Genomic DNA, 20783 nt, shown 5'->3' on the forward strand with positions numbered 1-20783 from the left:
AAACGATGCCCACAACCCCCTTGCTATAGATAAGCTTCAAAATAGACGCTAAGGCCGACCACCCAATGTCAACCCTCAAGCAAAGCCGATCCCATAAACCAAAGGGCAATAGGACAACCAACTCCCATTCAGAAGCAACCCAAAGTCAGTGAGGCAAAAGTCAGAGCTGACGACGGTCGCCGCTGGATAAGAGATGACACATATATTTTCTCCCTAGATTAACTCGCCTATACCCAATTATCTAGGTATTTAATTTCTTTGTTTTCCAATGCAGTGTACCATAATATTACAGGAGAATAAGAAAGAATAAATCACAAGCACCAAATAGAAGGGGGCATTGGCTAGCAGATATCATTTTCACCAAAAATAAACATGATGATAATTCCTTCTGTACTCAAAGTCTCTAATGATGCTTGATAGTAATGATTCTTTACCATATTTTCTGTGTACGAGATCAGTTTGAGGTTGGCTGAAATATACGTGCCGCTAAATATTAATACTTAACCAAATCAAACTCAAATGGAATTTATAAAAATCATGGATTTCAAACGAGACCTCGTTGGAACCTTGTCTTAATAGGAAAAAAGTGTTATGCACCCCGACGAACAATTTCAATCGAGTTACATCAAATTGAACATGATAGAACAACTAGCTAAGAATACTAGCATGTCATGCAAGTTAAGAACTTTTCTTTTGGATATATGGGGCCAAAAGGCCCAAAGAATAAAGACAAGGAAAACAATTAGGAAAGAACAACTACATTCCTAGTTCTAACAGTTTCACACGAGTCATCAAGAGCAGCATTCACAACTTGTGGAGGAGGTTGCTGAAAGTACTGCACTCCAAACTCAGACCCTAATCTGGACTTAGAGAGAATATCAGCCACCATATTGATCTCTCTAAACACATGTGAGACCTCACACGTAGAGAGCTTCTTCTGCAGAAACTTGCACCTACTTATCACACTATGCAAAGGATGAAGATCATCCACCCCTTGATTAAGATTTCAGAATCAGATTCAATGAGAACAAAAGCACACTTAAGGGAGCAGGTGAGCTTTAAACCCAGCAGGAGACCCCAAGGTTCTGCCTCAAGAACAGAACCACTCCCTAGCAGAGAAACCAGAAATCCAATTACCATCACAATCTCTAATAACCCCCCAACTTACATTGACAGGACCCGCCCCCGGATTTCACCCTGAAATCCGAAGTGGCCATGCGAGGTCCACCTTAGAAGAAATTCTTCCAAAAATTTGGCAGAACTTCCCCTAAAATGGACTACCCAAAACCTGGAAAAAGGAAATTTACACTTCTAAATTACTCATCCTTATTCTCCTGGAGCCACCCTGCTCCCCAAATCACAACATCTTCCAATTCACATTACACAAATCTCAACTTAATAACATTAATCCCACAGGTAATTAGAGCAATTCTAATAAAAATGGTAAACAAGGAAAACCTAATTCAAAGAAAACCACGGAAGTCATGCTGTTGACTATACCTCAACTCCATGTACGCCCGACCTCAACTAATTTCGCCTGCAAACTGGGCATTTGAAACCAAAGGGCCCAGGGGAAAAGTATTGAAAAACACGTTAGTGTGAGTTGACAAAAATAAATAATTAAGATGATTTAAATGAAGCAAACTTAAATACTTTTCTCACTTTTTAAAATTATAAAACTTCGATGCATGCAACGTTTATAAAACGTATTTATTTAAACCAGGAAACTGCAAACTGTAATTCAAACCTGCTGAGTATCGTATCATCGGACTAGACCCTGCTAGCCCAGAAGTAATATAAAAGTAGGGGAAGAAGATAGCCATACGAATGAGCCTCCCAGGCTCAGGTGATAGCCTCCCAGGCTAAAGTACTCCCATATACTCCCGTTATATACCCACACGCCACTAAGTGTAGCGATTAGGATACTGGGCTTTAGCATTACTGTCACAAAGACAGTAACCAGCGCCACAAAGGAGGACGGGATTCGGTGATCCCATCACCTCGCCACAAAGGCGGACATATCAATGCTAGCATGATAAATAATCACCCAAAGTATGGCAAAAGGAATCCAAAAACAAAAACCAATTCCAAGATCATCATCAAGGCATTCCCAATGCCCAAACCGAAAGTCGATAAATAAATATGAAAACTATCTCCATCGAAATCCCATTTCGAAAATCCTTTAAAAATCTCCAATCGATGAATAGAAATATAACTAAAAAGTATAATTCCGAAAATCACCTCGGAAATAAATAATTCGTCAAATAACATTATAAGTCATAACCAACTTTGGAAACAAATCATTATCGAAAACAATTATATGGGATAAAGCGAAATCAATCTCCGAAAATAAATCATATGCTCGAAATGTAATATGATAATTAACTAGAGCATTACTTTAAGAAATAAATGCGTGCATCATTATTTCAAAACAAAAGTCCACTACGATCACGCATTCGAGTTCCGTCATCGAGCAATAGCTCGACATGTCATCCTGTACACAATTATATTCCGTGAATAATTATTCAACAATTTAATACGATTCCTAAAATCAATTCCTCATAATTACATCTCCCATTCTTCTTGGATTCAGCCCAAATTATACCACTAATACCAATTCGTTAATTTAAAGGTTCCAACGCAGAACCGAGAGATATCCGACGGTCGGATTCTCGTAATTCGATAATCGAAACCCTAAACTTCAAAAATTCATAATTAATTCCAAGTTTCTCCAAAAATTACCAAACTTCACATACAAGCTCTACACAATTTATAGGATTTAATGGGCTAAAAACGGGGATTAAAACACTGCCCTACACACCTCCACGCGCCACCCACAGTAGCAGCGCGTGGGGCTCACGCGCCAGTGGCCACCACCTCCAATGGTCACCAAATTTCGGCATCGCCACCTACTCATCAGACCCAACATTTTTCATGTTCACAACATTTTCCAATTTTACCTCGAAGAGCTCCAATTTGGCCGTTGAACACAAGCCCAGAAAACCCAAGAACCCTAGAATCGGGTTCTCCTTAATTCTCCTTCTACACTGCAAATCGTGGCTCAAGGCTAGGGGCAAAACGATCCTTGGCAAAAACCGCGCCTTCGACAGTGGTTTGGTGGCCGGAAACGGCAAGAATCGCCAGAAATCGACGAAACCTCCGTTCGGCTACAATAAACTTCACGGCTCAATTCCGAGCTCCTCTGGCCGAGCCACAGCAAAACACCACCCCAGGCATGACAAGGAGGAGGAGGCGAGCCTGCCGGTGCCCGGATTCCGTCGTGGGGTGGCCGGAAACCGAAGAATTCGCCTGTGGAAGAAAACGAGCAGAAGGGAAAGGAAAGTCGGGGAAGAAGAGAGAGAAAATTCGGTAGATTTCCGAAACTGGAAATCTACTACAGTAACTCAGCTATTTATAGAAAGTTACCGTAAACAATAACCATGAACAGTAACTTTAATCTTTCGCTTATAACTTTCGCATACGAACTCCGATTTGTACGTACCACATATGCACGCGCTCGATTTAACGTCCTCTACAACTTTCATGAAGGAAACTTTTTCAAATTTTGATCCGAACAAAAAGTCAGCAATTTAGGGCCACTAAAAGTATCGAAACGACGGTAAAAGTGAAAGTAGTTGTCGTTTACCGTCCAAATGACTAGTAAACGGGTAAATTAATAAACGGGACGTTACATACATTCTGAGTTCTAGCACCATCAACATTCAATTTCACCCATCCAGGAGGAGGCTTAGTCCATTTAACAGTCACAGCAATTTTTTCAGTAACATGAGTGTCATAGGTGTGAGCACGACCCCATTCAATCACAGTATCCAAAATAGCAGAAACAGGATCAAAAGGACACCGAAACTCAATATTAAAAATTCTCTTTCATCTCCATTTCCAAATAAACCAACATGTGAAAATAAAAATATTTACCCACATCAGACCACCATAACAACGAAGTTTGCAATGAGTGTTAGCATGCAACCAACCATTCCAATCTAGGTTCCAAGTCCTAGCAATTGAGTCAGAGCACATAATCTTATTCCAGATACGTTGAGCCATGGGGCAATCTCTAAGAAAAAGTTCATTGTAAATACTTTCAATCACTTCTTAATTTCCTTGAACAATCTTGAGTCATTTAATAAAAGAAAATTAGAATTAGTTCAATCGATCCAAAAGATATGTCAGTGCATATTGACACATTTCAAAAATGTAAATTCTAAGTAGGCTACATAAACACTATACTGTCTCACTCTCAGAGGCAACAGCCTTCCTCTTCATTTGTTTCCTGATATCATTCATGTTATCCTGAAGCTCAGATGAAGCTTCATCAACCGACTCATCTTCAGAGATCTCATCCTCAGGATCTTCTTCTTCACTTGCCTCCATGATAGCATTTATGTTATCCTAAAGCTCATATGAAGCTTCAGCCACTACCTCATCTTCAGTGCCCTCATTCTCATAATCATCTTCCGCGCTGGAACCTGATTCAAAATATAATTTCCCATCGTAATCACCCAATGCCTCAACCTTGAAGCTTCTTTAGGCTCTATCACAGTGGCAGCCACATTCACATCAAAACTCTTGCTTGCCGGTCTCTTAGTGGGAATTGAACTCAGAGTCAATGAAATGGGCTCAACAGTTTTCACAACACTTGGGGCTTTGTTTACTGTATGTGGCAACACATATTGAACAGTAGTAACATAATTAGAATCTTTCACAACTACCAAATCTTGTGCTCCTTCACAATGAGGTTCTGTAGGCAGCAACCACAATGACATTCAAAGAAGTTCAATAGAAAGGATACAAACTGAAGTTAAAAAGAGCAAGCATAAGGATCTTGGACACAATAACAAATAAACTCCAATTTAACTTACCTTTCATCCTCAACTGAGATCTTTTCATCAGATCCATCCATAACCTCCGATATCATTTCATAATGATATCTGAAGCTGATTTTGCTACAGACACCTCATGTACAGTCCATTCCTACTTCTGCATTAAACCATCTATCTGTACCTTGGTCACATCCATCTTGCTATCTTTGAACAGACTTTCATCCACAATTTGTCTATTTGATTTTAGCTCCGACTAAACTGCAGAAGCATCAATTCCATTTAAGCTTCCCTCTGATACTGTCTCATACCAGATCCGATTCCATACCATATAAGTCATGTAAGCGAACAATATTTTGGCTCCACATGTCATCTAAGGAACAACGAATTTAGTAAATCTCAGAACACCACCAAAATTTTCATTAATCACATAACATAAAGGACATTAGACAACATGTTGTGAATGCTAAATCTAAAAAGGGCAAAGGTGCAGAAACAGGTTTGAATCATTCAACTGAAAGGATTTGTTTGAAAGAGATTTATGCTTTTTCACGTACCCTATGAATTTATCAATTTGAGGGTTTGTTATAGTATTCCGCTAAATTATTTCTATGTTAAGTGACATTGACCAAGCCATACATCATAGTTTCAAGAAAGCAAAAAGGAAAAAAGTATCTATGGCAACAGTAGAATTCGTTTTTCCATAATCTCACAAGTCATAATTACAATGAAACCAGGTTGGTGATTCTGAGTCTAAAGGAAGAATCAGCCGTAAGGAAAAAAAAAGGATATAGGAAAGCTATCTAAAAGATGACAAGCATCCAAATATGATCAAAAAGCAAAGTTTATACTTACCAGTTAAGTTACTATCATCAATGATTCCTACTGGAGGAGATAAGACTTTGAGCAGGAAAATCGGAACTTCATGATTTGCAGGGCTCTTGGCAAATTGTGTTCGGTCCTTGATAAATTGATCACTTTAATATTCTGAATTAACAAATGGAGCTTAAACTAAGATCACAAGATAATAAATAAATAAATAAACTTACATAATCTCCTTAATATCACATAATGATAGGATCAAACCACAAAAGTAACTTCATCTCTCTCCCAAGTCCAAATAAATTTTCCATCTCCACTTACTCTGATGTAAACATTGGTCTGTATAGTATAGGCGTTCAAAATGCAGTCCCCAAAAACTCGATGTCCACCTCATCTTGATAACTTGGATGAGCTTCACTATTTAAAAGCTGCACCAATTCTATCAGTTCATGATCAACACAATTTGGAAGCAAAATCCACTATGCTTGATGAAAATTATGAAAGCTTTAGTTTCCAATTTCAGATCTCAAATTCAATATATAACATCAAAAGGAACATGCTTTAATTTACACTCACTACCAGAGCTTATCATATATAAAACAACACATGTCTGCCAAATGCAAAATCCAAGACCAGTATGAACTATGGAAAACCCCTGTTCAGATCTACCTCAAATAAACCCAAAAAACAACAAATTCAAGTAAAAACCAGATTTTAGGAATCAGTAGGTAAAGACACAATCAGAAGCAACCCAGAAACTGCTCAATCAAAACAATTGTTCATCTGAGGCTTTAATCAATCAGAAGAAACTCAAATAAAACACGAAATGAAAAAGAATTACCCATATTCGTCCTCCTCTTCCTCAGATTAAAACACAAGTACCCAACATATAATACAAAACTTTCTCAATGAGTCAATGCAAATAAAGAGCAGGTACAAACTTGAGAAGCTAAGGTTGGTGATCACTGTTCAACGGCTTAAAACTCAATTGCTTCTAACAATGCTTCAGCTAGGTATCTCTTTTAAATACCAATGAGCATATAAGCCAGCCCAAGTCCTGGAATGAAAAAATAGCTCAATATTCATACAACAAAATCCATTTCTTGCAAACATTTTTAGTATGTTATCCATCTTAACCACGTACTCAATTCTATCCACTCTCCACTCTACATCCAAAACTAATGCTTCTCAAAATTTCACCTTCCAATATGTTAATAGCTATTACCTATACTTCAAAAGTTGGTAGTTTCATTTCTATTTCCTATTTTTCGGTTGTTCATTGCAATCCAAAATTCAGCACATATTACAGGTAAAAGCTCACTCAATCATATTGTCCCAAGTCAAATTTTACGAAAATAAAAGATAAGCAAACCATATCAAATTTAAACTCAATCATTCAGGCTCAAAATTTTATCATACAAATCAACACCAAAATGGACCAAGCAACTCCAATATCAAAATAAGGCACTTAATAACTGTGCAAAATGCAAATTTGATGAATTCTTGTGGAATTTTACCTGCATCGGACTCAATCATACACCAAGACATTAGCAAAAACACTCAAGTTGCTTTTGTTATGCCCTTCTGCAGATTTGCAAACCATAACATTTGCTTTTGTTATGCCCTTCTGCAGATTTGCCAACTTGCTGCCATATAAACGTTAGCCATCAAGCTGCAATGTAGAAGGTGCATAAATACTAGTGAAAGTTTCAAAATTCAGGTATGTCTACAGTAGAATGTTCTTTGTACTATATATGAACCATTTAACACTAAAGATATAGTTTTTACTGTACAGCTTGAAGCTCCTATGCTTCTCAAATACCTCAATTGGTCATAATGCTCATATCAGTTTGTACATGCTAATTATGAATTCATAATTTAGGAGATTGCTTCCCGAATCTCCAGTTATTTTTTTAAAGATTCTACCTATGTACCATGGATCCTCAACTAGTCATAATTTCTGTAATTGTTCATTTTAGGATTGCATGTGTAGATACTGAAATTACACTTGGGAGACCATATGTATTACTACTAGTGAAAGGACCGAAGTATTATGAGTCTTCTATTTCCTTTTGCTTCAATCCTATATGCATACCTATTTCAACTCCTAATTCATCCCAAGACTAGATTTGATCACTGAGATGTGAGGTTGAAACTATTATAGAGTTCTTTCTGATGGCATGCGAATTCAATTAGTCAAGTCTTTACTTTCTGATGTCCATGTTAATGATCAATCAGCAAGTCTTTTGTTTCCTCAATATTGCAGAAGAATACCTTGATTGCGGGTGCAATGACAAGGGCTGTGATGTCTGCAGTGAACAAAAACAACAAGGACAAAATTCTGGTGGATGCAATGGTTGCAGGTACCATTGCAGGTGCTGCATTATTCCTCAGAAATCTTGCCACAGGATCGCTCCGCAAGTAGTAGGTTTTCAGTGTCTTCATTTTTTTTTTTTTAGAATGACTTGGTTCTTCAGCTAAACTACTGAATGTTGATAATGGGGATATGAATCATCAAATGTTTCTTGTTAAGCAATGTCTTTGTGCATGTGTATATGTTTGATGGTAGCTGATGATTGTGTGATTATATGTGGATGTGATGCCATGTCCAGTCAGCCAAGTTTAATGGGCGAATTATATCCATTACCAACATATGGTAGTTGTATTTTTTGAGTTTCAAGGGAAACCTGACACACTGAACATCTTCCCAATTCTCTTAGTTGAAAACCATTCAAAGTTCAAGATCAAATGGTCTTCAGTATTATTCCATATACAACGTTCATAGCTATTATATAGAAAGATATTGGTCTGCCTGAACTTCTGCTCACTTCATATATGGGTATACCTTCATCAGTCCAATATTCTGCTCTTTGGATTCCATTTTCATCACATTAAACATGTGTAGCCACTTTACATCTGAGTGAGGACCTTCGGTATCATTTTTTTTTTTATGCCTTATGGATTGAATGCAGAATAATGAGTCGATTAAATACCAAGTGCGAAATGGGATGACACAATTCCCTGATTTTCTTCATGCACTCAACCGGAAGCCTTATACCTCTTTTATCCACGCGTGCTATCACAAGATTATTATAAAGAAGCTCATTTTGAAACTCTCAACTCTTAAGGACTTCAAGGTGAAATACTATTGATTTTGATAAAAGTGGAAATTACTCAAGTGAAGAGACTAGTGAAGAGATGGAGGATAATGAACATGATGGAGATGGTCCGGGAAGACAAGAAATGGAGGTGTTAAGAAATGCAATTGCACAAAGTCTAATGAATGCATCTACTTAGCATTTAGTTGCAAATTTGAAGTGACTTTAATTTATTTTGTGTAATGATTCCCATTGAACTATGGTCGGAAAATTAATCCAAATATTTTGGACTTATTTTGTGTAATACTAAAACATAATATGCATATTGAAGAGTTTAAAGTAAATCTTTTGTTTGGTCCAACCAAGGGTACAAGAATAATACATGAGAAATTTTTTTATTTGGTATAGTTACATAATCAAAAAACAAAATTATGTATTTTAGTAGCATATCTTAGCATGTATGCCCATTTTGGTAATTATACCCAGCCAAAGCACTTTTGCCTGACAACTTACCAAACACCTACAAATTGCTTTTCGTTCTCACAGCACTTTTAAAAACAGTTTACCAAACACCTCAGCTGCTTCTTCTCACAGCAAGTTCAGAAGTGCTTCCTCTCACAGCACAGCAATCCCAAACTAAGCCTTAGTTTCCAATTTCAGATCTCAAATTCATTATATAACATCAAAAGGAACATGCTTTAATTTACACTCACTACCAGAGCTTATCATATATAAAACAACACATGTCTGCCAAATGCAAAATCCAAGACCAGTATGAACTATATATGGAAAACCCCAATTCAGATCTACCTCAAATAAACCCAAAAAACAACAAATTCAAGTAAAAACCAGATTTTAGGAATCAGTAGGTAAAGACACAATCAGAAGCAACCCAGAAACTGCTCAATCAAAACAATTGTTCATCTGAGGCTTTAATCAATCAGAAGAAACTCAAATAAAACATGAAATGAAAAAGAATTACCCATATTCGTCCTCCTCTTCCTCAGATTAAAACACAAGTACCCAACAAATAATACAAAACTTTCTCAATGAGTCAATGCAAATAAAGAGCAGGTACAAACTTGAGAAGCTAAGGTTGGTGTTCACTGTTCAACGGCTTAAAACCCAATTGCTTCTAACAATGCTTCAGCTAGGTATCTCTTTTAAATACCAATGAGCATATAAGCCAGTCCAAGTCCTGGAATGAAAAAATAGCTCAATATTCATACAACAAAATCCATTTCTTGCAAACATTTTAAGTATGTTATCCATCTTAACCACGTACTCAATTCTATCCACTCTCCACTCTACATCCAAAGCTAATGCTTCTCAAAATTTCACCTTCCAATATGTTAATAGCTATTACCTATACTTCAAAAGTTGGTAGTTTCATTTCTATTTCCTATTTTTCGGTTGTTCATTGCAATCCAAAATTCAGCACATATTACAGGTAAAAGCTCACTCAATCATATTGTCCCAAGTCAAATTTTACGAAAATAAAAGTTAAGCAAACCATATCAAATTTAAACTCAATCATTCAGGCTCAAAATTTTATCATACAAATCAACACCAAAATGGACCAAGCAACTCCAACATCAAAATAAGGCACTTAATAACTGTGCAAAATGCAAAATTTGATGAATTCTTGTGGAATTTTACCTGCGTCGGACTCAATCATACACCAAGACATTAGCAAAAACACTCGGGCTGAAACGAAATTAAACAATTCCATAGCTTTAGAAGTATGAACTGAAATCAATGGCAATTGACTAAAGCAGTAAAAGCCCCAGACTCAACTGTATTAGGTCAAAAATGGCGCCATTTGCATGGCTTCGGTAAACTCACCAGAAATGATGAGAAGCCTCTCAGACACGGTAATGATTTCTGGAGTTTTGGAGCTTCACTGTCAAATCAACCTTTATTCTTATTTCTTACTCCTAAAAGCCTTATTCATAGTCAACAAAGCCTGGGGCCAATTAAGAAAAAAGACATAATAGGAAAACAGAACTAAAAAATGATGATCCCAAATAAGCAATTACAGTAACACATATTAAGCTGAGAGAAAAAAATAAAAATAAGCTGCAAAGCTCTCGATAGGAACAAAGCACCAGCATGACTAAAGGTTCAGCAATAATGAGGAGAGGTCCAATATGAATCATTTTTTTTTCTATGTTGTTCTTGTTTTTTCCTTTATTGCTAAGTAAAAAGAGAGTGAACACTTATACACATGAAGTTCAATAGAAGCATAAGAATTGAAATGCAGCAAAATTCTCACACAAGCATTTTCCCAAACACGTGGTACGCATGGCACAAGAAGGTTTACTTACAGTGAAATCTGGTTAAGATATCAATCAGTACTTGCCGAATTCCTTTTATCCTCAGCAATCAGACTTGCCTCTGGAAATATTTCAAAGATTGTCGCAAATCAGCATTTCAATATGAGGATTTCTAACTGTATAGATAGAAAGACATACAGATAGCTTGGAAATTCCATGATTTTGGGCACCAGAGAGTACATATTGGGAGAATACAAAACATAAACCATGAACGGTGAATCAAGACTTACCGAAGTAATCGACATCTGTGTCTGCCTCTTCGTCCGTTAGCTGTAGCGTTTGGTTATGAGCTTCGAAAATCTTCAATTTGAGGCGGTTGCTCATGCTTGAAGTTTTCAAGGACGGGAATTTAGCAATGCAATTTCTGGAGCAAAAGCCTTGCATTCTTGGTAGACTTGATAGTTTCATATGTTTCAGCCGCCTGAATGTAATCTCATAATTTCCTAATGAATCGTCATCTTCATTGCTTGCCACTATATATACCAGTCTCTTACACTCCACAACTTCCAATTCTGTGAGCTGCGTTAAACTTTTGGCCATGGAGTAAGTTATCAAGTATTTCAGCCCCTTGCAAACACTTACTTGCAGAGTTGTTAGAGTGTTGAAGGATATTGCTGATGATCTAAGATTCCTTAAGCTGTCGCAACCATTCACGTATAGAATTTCCAAGTTGGGAAAATTTGGGATGCGGGGGGCTGATTGTAAGTTATCCTCTTCATCATCTTGGCCTAGATTCGTCAGCTTCTCCATTCGAAGAAGCCACAACTCTTTTAAATGTGGGAGCTGCTGGGTCCCAATCCCAACTGCACTACTATTGCTGTTTCCTTCTGAGTCGAGTGATTTGTGAAGGAAAACAACTGACTTGGACTCCGGACAACAAACCTCAAGATGCTTTAGTTTGCTAAACAATTGCGCTGCTGCTGCTGGGAGTGGCTCCATTGCTCTCACGAACAACCATTCCAAGTTGGGAAATGAATCCTAAAATAGACAAGATCACGGAACTTGATTATAATTACGCAGTTGTTAATTTGATGTGCTGATTCACTTTTTACTACTTAAAAGAGCCTTTCTTAAGATTCTTATTTTCAGGGGGTGAGAGTGACTATAGATGTGTGTGCGCATTGTTATACATTACAAAATATGCTTACTAAAGATAAATCAACATTTCCTCTTTTTATTTATTTATTTATTTATTATTTATTACAGTTAGAATTTAGTTATGGGTGTGGCTATTTCCACCCTACTAACTACTTTCTTCACCCTATATTGAAAGACTAAAATATCCTAATATAAAATTACAATAAAAGATAATATCTTATTAAAAATTATATTTGTTTTTATGAATTACAACCTATAAAACACATACTTAAACTTCATTTTTAATGTCTTCATTCATCTTTAAAGAAAGTGTTACGGCTTCTTAGCATTTGTCATCTTCAATCGTTCTCATGTTATGCTAACAAAAATATAATTCGAGACGCTAAGGAAGCCAAATATAAAATAATTCAAGTTAAACCTTACTTTGGAAAATGGTATTTTGGGTACTGTAATGGATGAACTAAGTAAGCTTGAAATTAAAAAGATATATGTAGGGTGAGAAGAGAATGTACGGTGAACAAAGTAATTAGTAGGGTGTCAATAGCCGCAACCTTTAGTTTATATATACTGCCTCTTTGATCAAAACAAACTAGACTCCAAACACACCCTATGAGTGTGGATAATTATGTGGGAAGTTATTCCACATAATGTGGAGAAAATTGCTGCACATACTTTGTTTTTGATTTTTGATTTTTTTTGTTAAATTTTTTTGTTTTTGTTTTTTTTTGTGAATTTACCATTTTGTGTTTTTCAAATATTTCAGTTTAAATGTTTTTTAATATTTGAGGGATATTTTGGTAAAAAATTTCTGTTTTGGCTGACAAACTCTCTTCTCTTAATAATAGTATAGATATGATGAACCACCTCCAAAATAGGAGGGGGTGTTTTATGTGATTTTGTTTTGTAACTTCTTTCCATCATCAAAAAGACAAAAAAAAAAAAAAAAAAACTCCAAATGGAACAAAAATGGCCCGACCTTGTGAATATGTGTATTTTTAAGTTTTGATGCAAAAAGACTAGTTTTGTGCTCCTTTTCATTTTTTTTTATCGTGTGATTGCATAAACAAGTTTTTCTTCCTTGAACCTCTCTTTTTAGTGAAATTTCAATCACAATGCCAATAAATCTTAGAACATTTTAGATGCTGAGACAAAAGTCCTAGATGTATCAGGGTATATGTCATAATATATTTTAAATTAATACTTTTAATAAAAAGAAGGTGTAAATTAAGTACATACTCTTACCGGAGAAAGGGTGATTCTGGGATAGCCCGCCCAATAGGGTTCTATTGGTTAGTACCTATCCTAGTTAGTGCTACTTATTTTGGTCCGATTGGCGCGAGCAGAGGCTCAATTCGATTGTGGTTGTTGGATCCATTGACGCGTCCTTTTCTCTTTGTCGGAGTAAGGATATGTGATGTTAGTCTGAGTGTTAGTGTGATGTTAGTCTGAGTGTTAGTGTGATGTATACCCTGATGGGTGTTGTAATTTGAAGTATTCTTAATTGAATGAAGTTATTTTCCGATCAAAAAAAAAAAAAAGTACATACTCTTACCTTATCAATTAAAAAGAGAGACTGCGAGATAAGAACACTAAGACGTTCCGGCTCATTATGTTCTTGAAAACTTGAGATTTCCTCGGCAAATACATTGACTTTAGCACATTCTACCACCCTCAACTTATTAAGAGACGGCCAGCCGGACACATGCATTCCTGGGTAGAAATTCTTGAGTTGTGACATATCACTAAAAATCACTTCTGTTACTTTTGGAAACACAAACTTAGGTGTTGTTTGTAGTGACTCTTCCTTTGCAACAATTTCCTGAGCTCCACAACTCTTCACTGTCAGCCTTTTTAACTGCTGGAGATTTCTAGCCACCAAAACTGGAAAAATACTTTTCAAACTGTCACATGAAACAATTTCAATTATCTCTAGATTTTTTGAACTCTCTAGAGAAAATTGATTGTTCCATATTGTCGTCAAGTTTGCTAGACCATCAATGGATAACTTCTTCAAGTTTGGAAACTCTACCTGCATATACATTATATTCATCTTAACCATGGACCAGTGAAGAAACAATATGTAACTAATTGATCGAGAATATTGGAAATAAAATGTGAAAGAAAATATGTCAAGGTATTAGCCAAAAAGAAATAGGAAACTACATGTATTAGTCACCTTATTGTCAAAAAGAAAGTGTTGTATCCCAGAGGATGGATTTGAAAGTTCAATATGGTTTCTTGAGCAGAATTTAGTGAGATTTGGAAGGTCTTTTAGCTCCAGAATTTGTAGCTGGCAAAAGAAGTTGTCTACAATTTCTTCATCAGATTCTTCTATTGATACTATCTCTTCCATTATTTGACATCCTGATACATGAAGGCGTTTGAGTTGTGCAAGGCTTCTAGCCATTGAAGATGATAACAAGAATGTTAAACCATTGAGTTCATTCACCCCCAACCATGTCAAGTTGGGATACCTAACCTGTACATATGGCCCAAGTAGATCATGTTTAGGAAATCACATTTGCTATTGCTAGATCATTAGGAAAAATGACAATAAAAGTAATTAAATACTAAAAAAAAAAAGGTGCAATTAATTGACTATGTTAAGAATGACTAATCGATATTTTCGAGATTCTAAAATATCTGATTTCTTTTTCATATATTGTAGAGTAGGCATCTTCGAAACAATATTTTTGTACTGTAAGTTGTTTTTAAAATGATAATGCACATTGGCAAGTCTCTACATCATCCTGGAACAATGATGAAAGTTTGTCTAGAACTACGTTAATTTACCCAGAGTAATCTAGAATTTATCTAGAGTTAGCATGTAACTAAGCAATCAAGCAAGTAATCAAGTAAGAAGCAATATGATTAGAAGTTCAGCCTTCTCCTAATAACATATAAGTCCCAAAGTCCTACTCTAATCCACTTGCCCACCGGTCCCAACAATCACTAATTCTAACAACAGCAAAATAACACGACAATTGTAATACCGTGGTTTGTGCTTGATAATAAAGGAGATTAGAAGTTCACAAAATGAAAATCAAGTAGCTCTTGCATCTCCCTCGAAATTATTCTCTATGCACAAAAATAATGACCTTAATACATGTAGGACGTCTATAATTCTATTACAAAGTAACAAAATTAATTATAATATGATGACAAATTTGAACAAATGAAGGAGCGCACCTTCCCATTTATGATATACGTAAACTCGGCAGTCGTTTGGAGATGGAGATGCTTCAATTTCTGAAAACCTTCGACACCTATTTGATAGACAATACTATTATTAACAGCCTCCGTCCCCTCCAAGTACAAGTCTTCAGTTCTTTTTAGCAACATTCTTAGACCTTGGTCCAATTCATTGCTAGCGGTGAGTCGGAGCTTTAGTACATTGAGGGCTTCATCCACATTATCCCATTTCCACGCAGAACCAATACATATTTGGAATCTCTTTAACTCACTAGTGGTAAACAAATCTGCTGGAACGATGTTAGCATCTGAGATATGTATTTGTAAAGCAGTTAGCTGAGGCAAGTGCTTTAGCTCTTCAAGGTGTGCATTTCTTCTTTCACTACTGATGACTTCTTCACCCTCCCATCGGTTGAAGCTATCACCCATTCTCAAGTTTTCTAACCTTTTCAAGTTTGATATAACATTAGGTGAAATCACTTCGAGTTGAGAGCAACCATTCAAATCCAACAATCGCAGACGTGTCAATTGCCCTATTTCTTCGGGCAACTTTCTAAACTTGGATTTTAAAAAGCTAAGCATTTCTAAGTTTCTTAGCTCTCCAACTAAAGCTAGGTCTCCCAAGGTGCAGGCATCCAAACACAATGTCCGAAGACTTTTTAGGAATTGGAGAGATGGAGGTAGCGTTGGGATACTCAAATTAGTGAAGTCCAACACTTTGAGTTTCTTCATCCCTTCAAAAAAGTTTCTGGGAATTTCCAAGCAGTGATCAAAATCGCTACTACAAAAGGTAATCATTTCCAGTTCTGGGTATTCCAAACCTTCAGGAAGATGGGGAATACTGTAGTTATCAAGAATGATCATAGTGCTCTTTTTACAAAAGTCCTTAGCTGGCCATTCTTTGAACTCATCTCCAATAGTAACTTTGAAGACATGTTGCTCTCTCAAGGCAATCTGGTTTACAACTTCATGAACAAGATCATGCATTCTAAAATATTTATTATTATCACTGTCTTCTAGCAATAGACAAGAATCTTTAAGTTTTTCAACCAGTGAATGTAGTGCATTCTGTGCTTCTTCCATCGTATCCACGTTTTTAATCAAACCTAAGCCCATACTGTATTTCAGCAAGTCAAGAAGATTCATAGAGTAATCCCTCATAATTCCAGATAGCAAGCACAATGGCTTAAGTTCCTTATCATCCAATTGCTCGTAACTCCACTCCAGAGCCAAGTATGATTTTTCCGTGAATCCTTCTTTATCAAATATTTTTAGGCGTCGCACGGCATCTTTCCAAGCATATAATGCACTTCTATCCTTCAGGGCCCTTGCAACTGTTACCACTAAAAGCGGCAAGCCTCCGCACTTTTGGGCTACTTCTATTGCTACTTCTCGTATGGCAGGATTTTGAACAACATCACCTGCCATCTTCTCAAATAAACTCCAGTTTTCTTTTGCATCTAAAAGGTCAAGTTGAAACTCCTTTTGTGTATGCATCTCACCCGATAATACTTCTCTAGTTCTAGATGTCAACAATACTTTACAATTCGACACACGTGGAACTCCCACAATCTCCAAATCTATTTTTGCATGTATGTCATCCAAAATTACCAGAACTTTATTCTTTTTTATCCTACTAAAAAGACGACTAGCTCTTTTGTCTGTAGTCTCATCTCCGAGAAAGTCCATTCCCAACTTTTCAGCAATTCTTTTTTGAATTCCATGCAAATCTGGAATGTTTTTCACATCTTGTACTATAACAACATCATCAAATAAAGTTTTATCTTCTGTGGCTTGCCGATAAACTTCTGTAGCAAGCGTTGTCTTCCCCACACCCCCAATACCGTACACCCCAATTATGTCGGTATCAGATTGTCTCAGTTCATTCATGATTTCCTTCGCAACCGAAGTCGTTGAATCAAAGACCTGGTAATCTTTAGCAGGTGTGCTGCACACCTCCTCTGGTTCGACATCGTATGCAATATCGCCAAAATCCTTTTTCCCACAGAGCTCAGCAACTTCTTTAACCAATTTTGTTGATTTCCTGCTGCGATGATGGCGATGCTTTAGATTAGGACAAAAGCCATGGAGACATCTAGTCTCTGCATGCTGTCCATCTTTCAAGAAATTGTTTGCTTTTTCAATCATCTCATCCACTTTAGTCAGCCAGTTCTGGACACCTGCTTCAATTTCTCTACCTTTTCTTTTCTCTGTTTCAACAGCATGCTTCATTCTTTCTCTGGCCTCACCCAAGTCATCTACTCGACTCTCTAGTTTTTTGAGGTTCTTGTTGTAGTGGATTACATAACCCACTTGGCGTATAACTGGTGGAACTGTGAACTCAGCAATCTTTCCAACAACTCCAGTAATTGCAGCAAGAAACCACATGTCTGTTAGTGAATACAAACGAATCAAATAAGATCAGGGTTGCAACAAAACTTGATATTCAACTCAAAGAAAGGACGAAAGAAACAAAGGTCATCAAATCTGGGTATGACTTACTAAAGGTTCAGAGGATTTGAGATGTTTTTTTTTTTTTGAGGGAATCAGAGGATTTGAGATTTTTTTCGTTTATAAAGTAATGTCAAATCCTCTGAACCTTTTGTGTAGAACGAAAAGGGCAAAAAAAAAAAAAAAACGAGAGAGAGAAACAGAGCAAATAAAATCAAAGAGGGATATTTATAAATGACTTAGAATACAATTGGTCGGTATATAAATTATTTTCCTTGAAAGATTCTTTAATTTGGAAATTATGATACCCAGAAAATGGAGGCAGAATGAAAAGTTACGATGACATCCATATCTTGCCATTTCTTCTGGTTCCATCGCTGATTTCCAGGTTTCTTCGACACCATGGGCATTATCTTTTAGTTTTTGGGTTGGGCGATCCGGTTATGTGATATTATCCTTGATAATTCTTCAATTGCTTCTGCAAGACTGCAACTTCTGCATCAACTTCTGCTGGCTTGCATTCTTTCCATTTGAGGGGTGTTCTTTATTGTTTGCCGGTGTTTTGTGATTTGGGTTTCATACATGTCAGAGTAAACAAGAAGCTGAGTGTTTAGGTTTCGATCTTCTAAAGCCTCAGTTTTTGTTTCTTACTCAATGTTAGATATCTACATTTCAATTGGAAGAAACCCAGTTGACATATTAACCCTAAAACCATCTAGATAGGCCATAAACTCTGCATTTGAATAGTCTTGGTGGGATTGGATATGGTTTCTTTGCTCTGTTACTATAAGTTGAGAATATGTTCAATATATGGTTCACCAAGTCTCTATTTGAATTTGGAAATCAAAATGTGTGAATTCTGAACGAGTGTATGATGTAGTTGATCACAAATCATTACTTGTAAAAATTGTCTTTTTTATTTTTATTTTTATTTTTAACTTGATCAGCTACTGGATTTAATTATCATGTATTGATGTAGTTTGCTAAAATTCTCTGTTTTATTGGAGCATAAAGACTTGGAAGTTCAAGATTGTGGTCATCTCTGTGTTTTTTATATAGGTTTTGATTGCGGCTGGTGTTTATGCCCAGATGATCTCAAATCCACTTCATGTTTTCTTTCTATATTAGCTGCTAGTGTAGTGTCCTGGGAAAGTGTCAAACAAAGTTTGACAGCCACATCTACAATGCAGGCCGAATGCATTTCTGTTCATGAACAAACTTGTAAGGAATTTTATTAAGGAAATTCAGATTATAGATTCCATTGAGAGGCCTGATAGGATTTTCTGTGGCAAAGAAGCAACTATTTTCTTTGTAAAGAACAGTAAGAGATCCTCAGCTTCCAAAAACATTAATTTGAAGAACCTTGTTGTAAGAGAAAGTGTCAGGAATGATGAGATAGCAGTTATACAGATTGGTACCTTAGAGCAGTTAGCTGATCCTCCCACCAAACAATTATCAGTTTATCAAGAACATGTGAAAAATATGGGAGTCTTGAGTAGTACGTTTAGAGGGATAGACTGGTGGAAGTTTTAAGTCTAAGTTGTTTTTATTTAACTTGTTTTCCTTCATTAGCTTCTTATAACTTCAGTTAGTAATGACATTATAAAAGCAATATTATTCAGAAATTCTTCATTAATTCTTATGCAATCTTACGTGCGCTATTGAGAATTCAGCATGTATTAGTTTATTTTATGTTATAGTTCAAATATGTGCGGCTTAAATGCAGATTTGATTTCATTATTTGCATATGAATATTCTCTTCAGTTGAGCTTTTAGCATTTAGATAAGCTATAATACATTCTGCATACAGTTTTGATCATTGAGTGCAGGTCATGTATGTCTTACTTTATGTTTTCATGTTCTAAAAATTGCCTCTTGTGTGGTTCAAAGTTGCTGCATGCGATTATGGAGTGCTGGTATTGCTTAATGCTCATTTTTCCATAGTCTGAATTATGCAAATTTTGATTTGACTCGGCTATGATTTAGGTCCTGAAATTCTTACTATCTCAAGAGCACACTTCAGGGTTAATATATCCGATTATATGACATTCTTGTTGACTTAAATAATATACAGTCCGTGGGAGAATGTAAGACTTATTGTGGATTTAGTATTGCTTAAGCTTCGTTCAACAACTTGTCATACTCCACTTGAAAAAGTAACCAAGAAAGTACAGTAAGTTCTATTCAAGTATCCTGAGATTGACTAGGAATCATAGTCAATATAAAATGCAAACCTATTTCATAAATGGTTTAGGAAAGCTCTATGCATGGCCATTTTAAAATTAGGAATCTTAATTTATGGGAGATTCTTGATTCTTGTATGCCTATATAAGGGACTCAAGCCCTCCTCTATCAATCACAACAGGCAATACAGATTCAGTGTTTCATTGTGTGATTGCATCCGGAAGATTGATCTGTAAGAGTTCTATCAAGTTCGTCGACGTGGATTCATTATCTATTCCAAGTAAGTAACTCACCAAACATATTCTTAATATTGAGAATAGTTAAAACCTATAGTATAACAGTTATTGCTCCAAAAGTGAAAGAAAAAAAACCGAGAGCAAATGAAATTGAAGAAGAAAATTAAAGGACATACCTTAGTTGTTTGGTAATGACGTATGAATAAAGGTATGTTCCTCCTTCAAATTCTCTGCTTAAAACAAGATAGAGTATGAACCAAATCTATATCTGTGAGAAAAAAAAAAAACACAAGAACAGAGGTAAAACAAAAGGATGAAGATACTAAGGGCTTGTCCGGTAACGTTTTTAAAAATGATTTTTCAAAAACCGATTTTGAAAATAAAAACGAGAAAACAAGATTGGATTTTTGAGATCAGAAAATGTGTCCAGTAACTTATTCCGAAAACAATTTTCAAAAACGAGAGAAGATTGCGACTAGAGATGAGAGAAAGACCTAAGAAGAAGATAGAGACATGAGAATATGGAAG

General features: G+C 36.1%; 1 protein-coding gene across 2 annotated transcripts; it reads right to left on the bottom strand.

Annotated features, from left to right (window-relative positions):
- Positions 1-4137: 4137 nt before the first annotated feature.
- On the bottom strand, positions 4138-20516 carry LOC112198007 (disease resistance protein At4g27190). Of its 2 annotated transcripts, XR_005809083.1 has the most exons (11): positions 20432-20516; positions 15382-17774; positions 14369-14671; positions 13745-14221; positions 11325-12072; positions 11086-11155; positions 10604-10724; positions 5982-6088; positions 5694-5825; positions 4881-5099; positions 4138-4759 (listed from the first exon to the last, which is right to left on the bottom strand). XR_005809083.1 is itself a non-coding variant. In XM_024338997.2 (7 exons), the coding sequence occupies exons 2-6, from the start codon at positions 17770-17772 to the stop codon at positions 11106-11108; spliced, it is 3969 nt and encodes a 1322-aa protein (XP_024194765.1). In that variant the 5' UTR covers positions 17773-17774; positions 20432-20516; the 3' UTR covers positions 10526-10661; positions 11086-11105. The 2 variants fall into 2 exon arrangements, 1 of the variants encoding a protein (XP_024194765.1); XM_024338997.2 differs by lacking the exons at positions 4138-4759; positions 4881-5099; positions 5694-5825; positions 5982-6088 and having other exon boundaries at positions 10526-10661.
- Positions 20517-20783: the final 267 nt, after the last annotated feature.

Source organism: Rosa chinensis, chromosome 4 (assembly GCF_002994745.2).
Source record: "Rosa chinensis cultivar Old Blush chromosome 4, RchiOBHm-V2, whole genome shotgun sequence".
Lineage (NCBI taxonomy): Eukaryota > Viridiplantae > Streptophyta > Magnoliopsida > Rosales > Rosaceae > Rosa > Rosa chinensis.

What these genes read in the sequence shown, in the direction of transcription:
- LOC112198007 (XM_024338997.2), bottom strand. Translation starts at nt 17,772, where the DNA reads ATGTGGTTTCTTGCTGCAATTACTGGAGTTGTTGGAAAGATTGCTGAG. An exon ending in CGTATATCATAAATGGGAAG is followed by an intron (nt 14,672 to 15,381) that starts GTGCGCTCCTTC and finishes CCATATGTACAG; the next exon opens with GTTAGGTATCCCAACTTGAC. An exon ending in ACTTTCTTTTTGACAATAAG is followed by an intron (nt 14,222 to 14,368) that starts GTGACTAATACA and finishes ATGTATATGCAG; the next exon opens with GTAGAGTTTCCAAACTTGAA.